This window comes from Anguilla rostrata, chromosome 10 (genome assembly GCF_018555375.3).
Source record: "Anguilla rostrata isolate EN2019 chromosome 10, ASM1855537v3, whole genome shotgun sequence".
In the NCBI taxonomy this organism is placed as follows: domain Eukaryota; kingdom Metazoa; phylum Chordata; class Actinopteri; order Anguilliformes; family Anguillidae; genus Anguilla; species Anguilla rostrata.
In genome coordinates this window covers 6,442,179-6,457,269 of record NC_057942.1, presented here as the reverse complement: position 1 = coordinate 6,457,269, position 15,091 = coordinate 6,442,179, and the positions used below count along the sequence as shown (strand labels likewise).

At 43.2% G+C, this 15,091-nt stretch overlaps 1 protein-coding gene across 2 annotated transcripts in view; it reads left to right on the top strand.

Annotated features, from left to right (window-relative positions):
* The window catches only part of galnt9 (polypeptide N-acetylgalactosaminyltransferase 9), a 116,672-nt gene that overhangs the window by 20,240 nt on the left and 81,341 nt on the right, over positions 1-15,091 (top strand). The window contains exon 1 of one of the 2 annotated variants that reach the window (XM_064353699.1): positions 2,581-3,633. The exons of the other annotated variant lie outside the window; for it this stretch is intronic. Coding sequence (XP_064209769.1) covers positions 3,393-3,633 — 241 coding nt within the window. The 5' untranslated portion in view covers positions 2,581-3,392. Of the gene's footprint in view, positions 1-2,580; positions 3,634-15,091 lie in introns of those variants that run through there. 2 annotated transcript variants of the gene reach the window in all.

Sequence of the window (15,091 nt, the reverse complement as noted above, 5' to 3'; positions counted from 1 at the left end):
TTTCTCTCTTCTGTATGCAACAGGTCCATTCACAGTGTTTTCAATAATCCAAACATCCGAGACATTCATTCTCTGAGTGTTTTTTGGGAACACTGTGTTCCTCCGCTCCCGCGATTCCCCAGAGCCAATCACCTGTGCCGACCTGTACGGGGGGGGGGGGGGGGGTGGGGGGGGAACTGGCTCGCCACAAACTGACGGGCTCTTCACACCGGGTGTCAGGAAACCAGGACGACTTAAGCCCGCGGGGGTGGGGGGTGGGGGGTGGGGAACCTCTGAACTCATCATGAGCCAGTGGCTCGTGGGTTCAAGCCCCGGACGCCTCGGGAGGTGGGGGTGGGGGTGGGGGTGGGGGTGGGGGGGGGGAGAGAGTCCTGATAATGTTTGACTCAGCTGTGCTGAGGAGAGGGACGTGGTGGGAAAAGCTTCCCAGGATTAGAGGTACGCTTTCTGGGGGTGAATCGCGGAGGACCTGTGTGCCTCAGAGAGCTCAGTTCTGTGGAAGACTCGAAATGCACAGGAAATCCATGTTGCTTCCTTTAGCGAATCACCGTTGGGTATTAATGTGTTTCCCCCCCTTTCTCTCTGCAAATCGGGATGCCCGATTTTGCTTACGCTGCGAACGTTCGTCGCGACCTGATGGCGATTTGGGAGAACGCAGGCAAGCGTGTTCCGTCCTTAAAACTGTGTGACGTCAGCCGCCACTTCTTGTCACGCTGCATTTCGCCAGTCGGGCTCCCACAGACGTGAGTCGGAGGAAGACACTTCGGGTGCTGCTTAACGGACAAACTTGTGGGCACCCGTTTGATAATGTTAGCTAGCCAAGCAGATGCTCACATACATACTCATGCCACTGAGTTCTATAGCATTAGTTAGCCAATCGGACGTTCAACATGCTTACTCATGCCACTGTGTTTTATAGTGTTAGCCAATCAGATGCTGGCATGCTTACTGTACTCATGCTTCTGGGTCTTATTGTGTGTCTACACCAGATGTGAAAAGAAGGTTAGCCTCGCAGTTGGACACACTCACTCCTTACAGTGTGTGTACGTCTCCAGTCCTGCACTGGAGAACCACTTCTCCCAGTCAGGAAAGTGAACAACAGTAATACGAGCTTCTCAAGGGCCAAATAATATTGAATAGCGTTTTCAGTCCATTTTTTTTCTTCTTTGCATTTGCTAGGTTAAGAGACCGGGTCAAGATGAGGAACCCCACTGCAGTACACCAACATGCGTACCACATGACCACTTATCTGAAGGGTGCTTCATAGAGGAAGAAAGACTGACCGGGAGCTAGGAAACCTACAGTGCTATACGCACCAGCAGGATTTTGTCCAATCGTTACTTATTGATTATGGCCAATATTCAGGATAAACAATCCTGTGTATAAAATGTTGCTCTGTACATTCTGTAACTGATTAATAACTCTTAGATTTGCGCCGCTGCGGTCAATTCACAATTCATAGACAAAACCCAGAGAAAAAGACTGGTGAATGTATTGCTCAAATTGAAGTGGAGACTGAAGATTGGGTTCACTGGAACTGAAAGCCTGTGGTTTATGTTCTGGCAAAGTGTTGTTCCCACGGGGGTGAGGACAGCAGAATCCTTGTCCATCTTCAGCTGCAGACTGAAGACGCATCTCTCTAAACTGCATCTCGGTTCCCCTCCTATCCCCACCCACTAACACCACCTTTGAACTAGATCAGGTTCTGGTCTTTAAAAAAAAAAAAAAAAAATTGTACTGTTTACATTTCTTTTTCATAGGGCTTGTTATAGATTGGATTGGTATTAATTACATACTTGTATTTTGATTCTTGGTTATCATAGTTCATTTTCATGACTTTTTTTTTTTTAAAGTTATGTTACATGTACTTGGTGGTCTGGGAATGTTCCTGGCCCCGTCTGGCACAATTATTTACATAAATTCATAAAAATGCACTTATGTTCTTCTACATTCTAAGAGGAGTCTGTTATCGAATGTAATGCTATGCAATGTATTGGCTTTATGATACATTATGATGCATTATGATGCATAGCATTGTGTTTATATTTCCCCAAAGCCAGTCAAAAACACATGGTCGTAGATCCGGAGCTAATACGTTTAAGCATTTAGAAGTGCAAATTGAGTCCCACACGGATTACAGTAATGTATGACATTCCTAACCGTTGCATTAACAGTTTGTACCTTACCCCGGGGTTTTCCTCCACTCCAGTCAGTTTTAATACGGAGAACTACAATAGCCACCTAATTCTCAACGCCATGAAAATATTGTTGGCCTACAGTAAACTCGTAGAACTGGCATGAAGTGACATTTTAAAAGACATTGCTGTTACTTTAAATTTATCATCAATGACTAGTATAACGCAAATAAAATAGCTGCATTATTATTTTTCCATTAATATAACATTGTGCTGGTATTATTACCTACAGTTGTTTTTAAATATGTGTAGGTAACAGCATACATATCGCCAATTATGTGATATTTCCCTAACAGGTCTTGAATATTTATGAATGTGCCTCCCAACGTCACAACGTAGCAGAGCTTAGCCTGCGTTCTGCCAAGGAGAGACAGAAAGAGAGGGAGAGGGTGGGACGAAGAGAGAGCTTGCAAAAGAGAGAGGTTTGCTAGCTCACCGCACAGAAAGCAGCGAGCATCAGCGACGTTTGACAGCATCCAAGAAGAACGCAAATTCAACTTTCACCTGGCAAATATCGATATCTGCTCTGAATTTTTATTTTAATAGTCCCTGATGCAAAATGTAGGAGATAGCGGGGGAAAAACGTTACATATCTGAATCGATATCAGGACGAGTCGTGTGACCACAACGTCTTTGAGAGAGGAAATGTCAAAGCCCTGCGCGAGGATATTTTTGGTACAAATTCGGAGATTCTAAATCGTTTTTCTGTGGACTGACGTCGCGCGAGTGAAATGAAACTCGTTTTATGAACGCACAAAGAAACGAGCACTGTTTTGATTCGCATAGATCCGTGGCGATTGCAGGCTGAGCAGAATTCTCACTGCTTTATTTCACCGGGACTACAGAGAAAGCTTTATGATTTCTGCAAAACCGCAGGCAAAGCCGTACAGTATATATACTAATTTGGCTCTGCACTGTGGCAAGAAGAAATGCAAGCTTTCGTTTAGCATCCTCCACAACCTTGAACTTCTCCGCTAGATTCAGTTTTGCCATAGTCTGGGAAACTCGATACGTGGAAACGTTAGTCAGCCTCCAAGGCGCGTGCGACGCACATATCCGTGGTGCTGAAAGGATAGCTCACGTTGTTTCTGAACAACAGAAAGGTGTCTGTTTTTCCGGAGCGGAACTAACATCATTACTAATGGTTTGGTGACCTTTTCTTTATATGGCTTGATGGCTCCAATCTGAGTGCCTTTCATGGCTGTGGCACGCAAAATTAAAACTTTGCTGACTGTTAACATTTTGGTTTTTGTCGGGATTATATTGTTCTCGGTCTACTGCAGAATTCAGGATCGCTCCGAAGAGCTGGTTCAGATCGGAAGGACCTCCGATCAAAGAATCCGAAGTAGGAATGGTAAAGTTACCAACTTGGTGGACAGGCAGTCCATTCTTCAACGGCTGGAACACCTTGAAGACGTAGTCTACAATCAATTAAACGGTATTTTATATTTCCATTCTCTAATGTTTTTATTCCCCCCCCCCCCCCACAATAATTACTTATAGTATTGTTAAGGGTGAAAATATCTGTGTGAATACTGCAATGCTACTAGGATAATAACCGTAATAGGATTGTCTCATGTTCCAAGGAGCATCCTTAGTTCAGTACACAATGCGCACAATGCGTGGGCCATGGATTACTAAAATACATCTGGCATTTCCCATTGCCCATCATACGATATTGTAGTGACAGGTTACATAAGACATCATAAGCCGTACTGTGTAACTCACATCAGTGCCTTCTGTACGTTCTCCTCCCTCCCCAGTCCCCACGTGCTTTGAAAATCTACGTGAAAGAGAATATTCAGCATGGTCAAACGTGTGAACTTTTTAAGACTTGCATTTTTCACATGCGCGCAGCCTACCGTATTTGCAGGGCCATGAATCGGTCAACATGAGCTGTTGGCCACAAAACATAATGGATGTTTCAACAGTCATGTTTTTATTATTTCTGAGGCCCCTCAAGTGTTCTCACTTATTCATCTGTTTAGTGCAAAGACCCCCCCACCCCACCCCCACCCCCACGCACACAAACACACTTTCATCAAATGTCAAAATATGTAACCTTGTAGTTTCTTTAATTATCCTGCCGTGAAACATTTGAATTTAATATGAATTCCATAAATAATAGTTGTGTTATCTGGGTTCTAGCAAGTAATGTACTGGCTTATGGTCAAGCAGAAAACTACTTTTGAGTTTTTGTTTTATATGTATTATTCATGTTCATGGAAACACATGAAATTGATTTTCCCTCAGAACAAAAGCATTGAGTTAGATAATTGGACTATTTAGGACTATTTGTAAAATGTTTTTAGTTTTTCAAATTTTCATACCAATTTTGAAATCATGAAAACATATAGGGTATAATTATTGGGAAGTTTCTTTATTTTTGGAATTTCTAAGTGGTGCATGCATGTGTGTTAGCCTAAGTGCACTTCTTGCACTTCTCTATTGGTGATAGATTTAGTTGGTACCTAAATCACTTGAAAAATGTGACACATTTAGCTACATTTTGGTAGTTTCCATTGAAAAAACGGAATGAATTAATACACTAAGCAACCAAACACTGCCAAACAGAAAACCTGAAACCTGTAGAAATCTGTGTGTGTGTGTGTGTGCACCTGCATGTATGCGTGTGTGGATGCACACCATTGTGTGTATGTATGTTTTTAAAGTGACCATTATCTGTTATTATTTCTACATTTCCACAGCTTGCCGTGTACCCATTTAAGCTGCAGGATTCTGTTGATTTTTAATGTCAGCTCTGCTAATGGCTTCTCGGAGCAGTGCACACATGATTCCTACAATGTGCATTTAATGTGAGCAGTGGGCTAAAAAATGGCACGTGGCATTGTGCTCTTCTGAATTGCCAAAATATAAAAGGAACACTGGGCAAGCAGAGTTCCGGAATCTCTCAGGGCCTCTCAGCATTCAACGCAATGTTTTGCAGGAGAGCATTATCCAAAAAACCGTCAGCATCTCAGAAGATGCAATGCGTTTATTTTTTCCCCAGATATAGTTGTGAGATATAGCTATGCATGTTGTACATGTATGCATCCATGTTTGTGTTTTCGCTCAGACGTGAACTAGCATGAAAACCCACCGATCAGCCTTCACAAAATAGACAGTTTATTATATGTAATAGTGGTCATTCTTAATCGCTATTGCTGCCATTTGCAATCATGTCTAAATTTTTCTAAATTATCCATTGAATGGCACTTCTTTGTAGACCATTTATAACCAGCCAGCTTTCATTTTAATGAATAAACCCAATTTATACAATCTGTTTCTGCCAAGGAAGAGCAACCAATTATTATCAGCTACCAATTTACTTAAATCCTGAACCAGTAAAAAAAAGCCAATCAAGCAGTTAATTAGCAACATATCCCCTTTAAGTGCACAACATCCACACAGAAAAGGCATGCATCGTTCTAATCTTATTTTTCAAGCCTCACTGCAGTTTTTGAGAGGGGGGGGTGGAAATTGTTTTCCACATTGTTGCAAATGACATGGCCCATTACTGTACATAACAGAGTGCATTTTGTGGAGAAAATGAGCCGTACTTTCAGTTATATTTATAACTCAATGCGATCGCAGCATACAGTACAAGTATCTAATCTGAAGGGGGTTTTCACCACTCTGAGGGACAGCTAGATGCATAATGTCCCATTCCCGACCGTGGCTGAATTTCAGCCATTTCTTTCTCTTTCATCTGAAAGTGTGGTAGAAGGGCAGTTTGCTGGAGGAAGCCCAAAAGCAGGGGCTTTGAGTGTTTCTGTTTGATCCCATTATATTTCTGTGGGACCAGAATCATTTGTGTATGAAGGAGGTCACTCTGCCAGTCTGAATCATCCCCAGCTTTTGGAGCCCGTCCAGCTCTGACTGTTTAACAAAAAAAAAAAAAAAGTATAATTCATCTTTTGTAAGAGAAGGCTTTCATACACTAGCGAAGCCTCCTATCAGAGTTTGGAAAAAGCAGTTGGCCATTACCCTCTCCATATCCGTCCCCTTTCGCACATGCATCAGTACTTTCATCTTTTTTTTTGGAACCATTTTGCAAAGTCTGTGCCTCCTATTAATTGCACCATACCGCCAGTGAGGTGGGTTTAATTAGGGAATATCTGCGTGCCAGGCTCGGGTCCAGTCTGTAATAACCTGCCCATTTTTCACCCGTTTTGGCCCCCCACCCCCACCCCCCCAACGCTGGCACGCCCTGGTCCCGAGGAAAAGGTGCCATCGCATTTAAAGGAAATCCATCAAGGGGGACTGGCAAGTGACATTTCCCACAATGCCTTGGGAGGCGATCCATCGCAAACGCGCGTGGCGTTTGCGCCCGCGGCTCGCGCAGGTGACCGTAGGTGAAAAATGTAACGGCAGAAAAACCGCCGCGGAAAAGACCGATCGCTTCTCAGGCGCTTTCTTTTCGTTGTTAATCCCATTGGGGGGGGAAAAAAATGCGTCTGTACACAACAGAGGAAAGCAGGAATGCACACTTAAGAACGAATTTAAGACGTGCGTACTGATATTAGGTCAACACCGTTGGTCATTTTTCGTGGCATTTTATGTTTTGTTTTTGGTGTTTTGCTTTTATCTCATATTTTCTTTATTTTCACAGCTTCGAACGCACAGTTATATTTTTTTAAAGCCACTTTAACACTTTTATGCTATAAAATAAATGGGCTGTGCGGGGCTTTGGACTGGAGGAGTCCGGGGCCTTGTGTAACTGCGGCGGAGCGGTCAGAACTCGAAGTCGAGTTGAGTTGAAGAGCGGATGATATTTAATGCAAACCGAAACCCCGGAGGGAGTTACAGAATCATAGTGGCTACCTCTCAAGGAGAGCAAACAGGCCTTCATCCCCCTCGCTGCACTGCGTGGTTATTTTTAAAGCCTTGTGTTGGGGGGGGGTGGGGGGGGGCTACTTCCTTTCAATCACACAAAGAAGTGGAGTTCCGTCCTCAGCAAAAACATCCTCTCTAAACCCGGCAGAATGATCTATCGCGGATTGTTCTGGAAACCGTGTTTGTCAACGACAGGATGCGTCTACGTGCTCAACGGAAATAGAAACGAATCTCGTGGAGAAGCAGGACTGACGCGCTGGCACACCTGACCGACTGTCTCCGGACAACGCCGGCGGAGAGATACGCCGGATCGTAACCTTTTTACTCCCGTGGCTCATAGTAAAATGAAAAGGAAAAAAACATAAAAATGAGGGAAAACAATAAAAATGCAATCTGGCAGTCTCTCAGCGGATAATAGCTGCTGAATATGCCACGAGGCACTTGGAGAAGGTCCTGCAGACAGGAAGTCTCCCTCTGTGGGATGGCCCTGGGGGCCTGTTACGCAACGCTGTGCCATTCTTTTGGTCACAGTCACTGCCGTCACAGTCACTTATTAAAATTCCATTTCTGACCAAGGGGTTCATTGTTAAACACTGAGAACCCATCCATTTACACTGGATGCACCCCCCCCCCCCCCCCCCCCCACCACTGCCACTCTTTAATGTTAAATGTTACATTGTAAATCTTTTTTTTTTTGCAAATCATTGTTTCACACAGTGCAGCATCATCGGTGCACAAAAAGAGCAACGTGAGGCTGCAAATAACTAGCAAGTGGATCGGCGTTGCCAAAAACGCCCTTTTTAATGTGCAGGTGTTAGAATCCAGTCCTGGGGGCGGGGGGGGGGGGGGGGGGCTGAGATGTCGGCTTGGTGTTTCTGATGTGTGTCAGCCCCGGCGATTCATTCAAGTTGTCGATTGGTTAAAAGATCCACACGCCTTGTTTTTCCAGGCCTTAATTGGCTGCCGACTGAAACGAGACCTGCGGACCCCTGTAGGAATGGCGCTCGACAGTCCTCCTCTGAAGGTGCAGTGAGCTTGAGGAGGCAGTCGGAGGCGAATCTGTTCTCGCAAACGGCCGTGGAGTTTGAGCCGGAGGGCAGCGAGCAGCGTACGCGAGCCGAGGCGCGAACGACGGACGCCACGCGCGTAAGAATTACAAATCCTGCGCTTTAAAGATAAATTAGCCAAGTATGCGCGACGCATCTCTCGTGTGACACACGCCAATATGTTCCTTCTCTCCCACTCTCTCGATGCACCGGCGACCGTAATTGAAAACTGGCGGCAGGCTGGAGAGCCGAACGGGGAACGGCGAAACGTTTGAGGAACACGCTAAGAAATAATTACATGTAAATTCGGCGTGATCCGCGCGGCGTATCGCTCGTGACGCGAATTAATTTTCTGTCCGCCCCTCAGGAAATCCACGAAACCGCCACGTGACCCTGCCTTCGTCGAGAAATCGTATGTTCTTTTTTTTTTACACGACGTCGAAGGCTGATATTGACAATTGCAGTTTCCACTGCAGTGGAATTTAGGCCACACTGGATAATACTGCATTCCTTTTGAGTGTTTAAAAAAAATGCCCATGGTTCTGAAGGCACTGTGGAGATTTAAGCTATATCAGTGGAAGAGAGGACGTTATTGCTTTTTTTCGCCTGTTTGTATAATGCGAGTGACTAATCTGATGTCGGTTGGTGCATGGAGGAACAGATAAGAGTGAAGAACTGCCTAGCTGAGCATGCCCCAAGGCTAAAACTTACTGTGAGCTCCATAAAGTTTGGGTCAAAGACATATTTTTTCCCTTGATTTGGCTCATGTACTCCACAATTTAAATTTGTAATCAAACCGTTCACATGTGGTAGAAGTGCACAGGGTTTATTTAAGGGTATGTTTATACACTTTGATTTCACCATGTAGAAATTACTTTCCATACATAGCCACCCCCCCCCCCTCCATTTAAGGGCACCATAACATTTGGGCCATATTCATATTATGTAAATGTAAGTAGTTACATCAGTTACATAAAGACAATTGAGCCAGTATCTGTGGCAGCCATACAGTGCATGCCCAAATCGTAACACCCCCTCCACCATGTTTCACAGATGAGAAGGGGTGCTTTGGATCTTGGGCTGTTCCTTTGGGCCATCATTCTGATACAAGTAAATCTTGGTCTCATCTGCCCACAAGATTTTTTTTTCAGAACTCTAAAGGCTCTCTTATGTTACTTAGCAAACAGTAACCTGGCCATCCTGTTTTTGCAGACAACTAGTGGTTTGTATCTTGCATTGAAGCCTTTGTAGTTCTATTGGTGAAGTCTTCTGCAGACAGTAGTCACTGACACATCCACACCTGCCTCCTGAAGAGTGTTTCTGATCTGTCAGACTTGCATTAGGGGGTTCACCTTCATTATGGTGAGAATCCATCCGTCATCAACTGTAGAGGTCTTCCTTGGCCTACCAGGCATTTTGTGATTACTGAGCTCACCAGTGCTCTCTCTCTTCTTAATGATGTTCCAAACGGTTTGGTAAGCCTAAGGTTTGGCCTATGACTCAGAATTGTTTTTACAATTTCTCAGCCTCATAATGACTTCCTTGACTTTCATTAGCACAGCCCTGGTCCTGTTGACAGATTCCAATAACAGAGTCCAAAGGCAATCAAAAGCGTGGAATCAAGACTATATGCTGAAAGCTCTCTTGTACCCGCTCTAAGGAAGAAATTGAACACACCTGACTGATCAGAAGCACTTGTGAAGCCATTTGTCCATGACATTACAGTGCCCAGAAATGGGGGAATATGCATAAAAAGTGCTATAATTTCTATACGGTGAAACCAAAATGTATTAAAATACCCATAAATAAAAGCTGAGAATCTGCATTTCAACCACATGTGAATTATTTGATTACAAAAAATAAGTCTTCCAAACATTATGAAGCTCTCTGTATATAATTACATTCAAGAAAGTGGCTCTAGCAGATTTATAGTTCTTATTGACACAGATTTTGATGTATGCTTATGCAAAACTAATTCTTATAGTTAATGTCAAGCAATATAAAAAGCAAAATAGGGAACCAATCAATCAATCAATCAATCAACCAACCAATCCACAAGAGAATCAATATGTAATGTAAGACCATGAGTTGCAAAAGCCTGTCAGACACAAAAGCTAAACACAATTTCACCAAAATAATTTACGCTATTTTCACGCATTCGCATTGCTTTGTATTTGGGGAGGGTGAAATGTAAGTAAATCTATGCAAAAAATATATCTCATCCCAAATGGTTACCAATAGTTCATTTATAGTGACAACATTATCAGCATCCTTTCACCCTGAAAACAAATTCTATTACATTTTATTTAGTAATTGTACATATTTTCTATTGCTATTTATATGGATCAGTGAGCTGGGTATTTCTGATATATTGAATACCGTTGCTTTGAACAAGCTTCAATTCATGAAACATTAGATGAAAATTATTTTGTCCCTCGTCTTTGTATGTTGAAAAGGTTACAGGAAGTAATGTGAATTCTGCTGGAGGCTATGTTAGTTGAGTGAGGCACAAAAACATCTTCGTTCTACTTCAGAGCCATTAACCTCAATCCATCTCCATGGTACCAATTGCTGAGCTACTGAATGACAGTGTCTTCCATTTTTTAAAGCCTGTGACCTAGCTAGTGCTTGAATATTACAATATAACAAGAACAGGCACTTTAGCCTCATGTCCACTAGACTGGCAAAGAATGCTAAACCTAGTATTGTATTTAAAATCAGTTTTTATTTTTTATTTTTGCATAGCACGCTGTTAGTAAACACACATTGTCTTACTGTTTGATCCCTTGTGTTTTAATTTGAGAAGACTCCACGGTCCCGTGTGATTCGATTTGATTTTGTTTGTTTCGCACCTGCAAACGTATCGCGCATACCCTTTGAAACCACAACACAGCACGAGCGAACTGAAATGATGTTTTTTTTCTTCTCTCGCACTGCCGGGGCAGTCTTTGCTGTAACGCGGAAGACTGAGACCGTCCGGCTTTTTTTCTTTGCTGCGCGTCTGAAAGTCCTGAAAGACAAAACATTATTTCCCCCCTGTGAGTAGAAAAGGTGGATCAAAGGAAAATATTTTCGTAGGGATGAATTATTTTTGGAATTGATAAGAGCCAGCTGTGAAATTCTAAAAACAATACCCACAACGCACCAGTAGGTAGCCCTTTACCATATATTCATATATATTCAGAAAAATGAAGAAGAGGAGTTCTGAGAAGTTTCTAGGTTCAGAGAGAGGCCTTCTATAGTGTGCGGAGAGTATAGAGAGGGAAAGAATCTAGGTCACCAGTTCAGGGTTGGGGTAACCTCTGCGAAGCATAGACTGGTCCAGGATCCTGCATGATTCATTTTCGGGAAGGCTTAAGCTATGAGCCGAAGGACATTCACTGATACCCCCCACCCCCCCCCCACATAGCAGTAACAGTCGAAAATGAAAATCTCTCAGATTCTCTCAGCCTTTAGTCTGCGCGTACCAATATGCATTTCAGGACCCCTGCGGAGTCAGCTTCATCCGGCTCCCATCTACTGAACACACAGAGCTGTGAAACTGCGCTATTCATCCTGACACACTGACACAAAATGTCACCAATTGCACTCTGTACCCATGCCTGACATTCTAACATGAGAATACGGGGGCTTTTTTTTTTGTTAAGATGCAAAACCAGCGAGACACTGAGAAGAGTCAGGAAAGATATATGTCAGAGATTGTTTCTCTTTGTCGTATTGTCGAAAGGCCTTGATTTTTCGCTGTAATTTTAGCTATCCATTGTTGAAATATGAATGCAAGGCACCATAGCCACGCTACAAGGAATTATTCTTGATTACCTTAATGAATAATATTAATTTGCCAGAGAACGTCATGAGCAATATACAGAGACTGCTACTTTCTTTTCAAAGGAAATTGAAATCGTGGTCATCGGTGATCTGGGAAAGGCGGGAGTCCCAACATTCTGGCAGTAGCGTGTAGCGTGCTTCTCGTGATTGGGTGGACACTAAGTAGGACACGCCTCTAAAAAAAGCATGTGCCATCCTTCCATTAGCTGCCATCGTCTCCATTAGCACGTGTGGTAATATTTATATGTGCAATGAAGCTAAGTGAGACTGGAATCCCCCCCCCACATTACTGAGGCTACAAAAGATAATGACAAAATGGCGCCCGGTTTTATCGTTTTACTTTTTTGCGGGGCTGTCAGGTGACAGGTGACAGCCACGTTTGACCGTTTCATTCGACGTTTGCTTCAAATAATGTTTCATCTTTTCGGTGAGAAAATTAGGTAATTCAGAGACTGGTAAATACATTTCCAGAACATTCAGAATTATTGTCAGGATTTGAAGGTGTGAATAAGAAGGTATGAATTCATATAGAGCGAGATACAGCATATCGTAGCCAATGCTAACATTTTTGCTTGTGTGCAACTTTTGTAGTTACACAAAAAAAAAAGCCCAGCGTGCCATTATAATTAGGTTTCAAATGCAAATGCAAACTGTTTGTGTAAGCAAACGCTGTAAGGTGCGCTGACTATACTAACAGTCCAGACAAAATAAGATGAAGTAGGTAGAAAGGCGAGTGCCTGCATTTCTCCAAGAACAAACACAGTTTGATTGATTAATGTGTCATCTTCATTCTGTGAACCAAAAGGCGTAAGAAACTACATTTCCCACAAGGCCATGATGCTCTTCCTCACCTCTGCAGAACCTTATCCTTCAGTATATTGTAGCGATTATGCCTGCCAGGATGGGTTGATGTTGCAAGGGACTCAGGAGGGCATTACCGCCTGCTATTCTACCTTGCCACCGGGGTGTGGCCTTTTAGAGATGAGGCTGTGACTCAGTGGGAGATCAGGGTTCTGTTTAATTTGCATTTCACGAATTTATAGGACATTCTTATGCAGACAAATGTACATAGCTTACGGTGTTTTTGCATTCCATCCATTTATAGAGTTGGATATTTTTACTGAAGCAATTCTGGTTAAATAAGTTGCACTAGTGTATAATGGCAGTGCCCTACTTGGGTATCGCTAACCTTTGAGCTACATGCCCAGTTTCCTACCCATTATTCTACGCTGCACTTTATACTATACTTGGAATTGCAACAAGCTATTCTCACTTACCAAGGGGTGTGGCTTCTTGGTAATGAGGCAATGTCGCTGAGTTCTTGGAAAGACCAGTGTTTGGTTTCCACAAGCGGCAAGAAGTCTGCCTCCTCAATAATACCCTACTTACCACAGTATATGTCCACTGTGGTCAACAGTACTTGTATTACTAGCGTTGACTTCTGCCTGTTTTGTTTTTTGGTCAGTATTGTCACTGAAAATGTTAAGCTTGGATCTGACAAGATGGTTATTAATTCATGATGAAAAAAGAAAGGCCTCCATTATAACAGTTTGCCAGACTAAATAAATCCACAGGGAAAATAACACCGTCATGTAAAGTGGGGTTTTGAGAAAATGTATGAAGCTTTCCTTTTGTAACATAAAATTAAAATTTTATCAGTAAAAATAAAATGGAATGGAAACAAACAGGCCACCAATCGCATCTTTTGTAGACTCCTGTTCAACTGACATTTTCAAAATTGGGAATATTGGCCTTCTGACCCCTCCCCCCCCGCCTCCCCACCCCCCCCGCTCGTTGCGTTCCTCAGCTGTAAATCTATGCTTTATGAAGCAATTTTACTACCTTCAAGTTTTATGGATTGGCAACAATTTTAGCTTTTAAAAACATTCAGAGCGAGTTCCTCTTTCACTTTTCTTTCCAACAACAGATCGACTGGCTAAATCCGTTTGATAAATATTTATGAACTTCCAGCGTCACTAAGCATGCATATATGTATTCTGCCTTTAAATCATTCACCGTATACATCTTTCAGTCTGGAGGGAAACTCATAAAATAATCAAAAAATCAGATTTTTTTTTTGGGGGGGGGGGGGGATTGATTCATAATTTATCACAGTTATGATTTTAATGCATCTTGCTGGCTGTAGTGAATTGATTTGAGGGGTGCACTGAGTGAGGTGCATTTTTGTCATTCAGATTTCTGTCTCTCAGATTATGCATTTGCTCTGAATATGGAGACCAGTGCAAGAAAGCACTCTTTCTGTGTGGACCGCACTCCACTGCAGCCCCCCCGCCCACTCACCCATCCCACCTGATTCCACCTGCCCCCACCCACAACCCCCCTGCTCCGAACCGGCTCGCACCCAGGGCCACCCACCCCCACCTGCTCCCATCAGGGTTAATTTAGCTGTGGCAGTTTGAGTCCAAGAGGTATCTGGTGTACTCTATCAGTGTAAAATGTACTCTTTCAGAGTAGATTTAACAGAGAACATTATCCCATGAATATTTAATAAATTAAACGAGCTTCAGTTGACGTCTTTGCCTACTAGTGTTACACAACTACATTACATTTTCAATCTTTTAATGTCATCCATTTTCTTTTTTACCAGGCCCAGAGATTAATTGAGTAGGTTGCACTGCGTAAGTGTTCGGGTCATAATCCGCCATGTAAATATTTCATGCACCGCTTCAACCGCTAATATATTTTGTGTTCCCGCGCAGCCAGTTTAAATGTGTCTTTAAGAGACTGTTTACAGGACACGCCTTCGATTTTAGAACAGGTTTTAATCAAAACGGCAATACAAAGCATTTAAAATAGAGTATTCGATGTTTATTTTCCCCGTTCGCTGCGTTTCTTAGGGGTGACATTGCGGCACCCTTGCTGGCGACACTTTGCCCAGGCAAACGAGCGGGGGGGCGGTCTGATTGGCTGTTATGACACCGTTTGCAAATTGCGCGTTACCCCCTCGGCCGTTGCCACGGGGATACACGCGCGATCTCGGGAGTCGGAACGTCAGCGGGAAAAAAAAAAAAATAAACGCCGCAATCAGGGATCCGTAACGCGCTGACAGACAATAAAAGCCGGAGAGCCAATCAGGGGGAGGGGAGAACGAGCCGGAGAGCCAATCTGCAATCAGGCCCAATCTCGTCTCCTTTCATCCTGACGACAGGAAGGCAGCACAAGTCG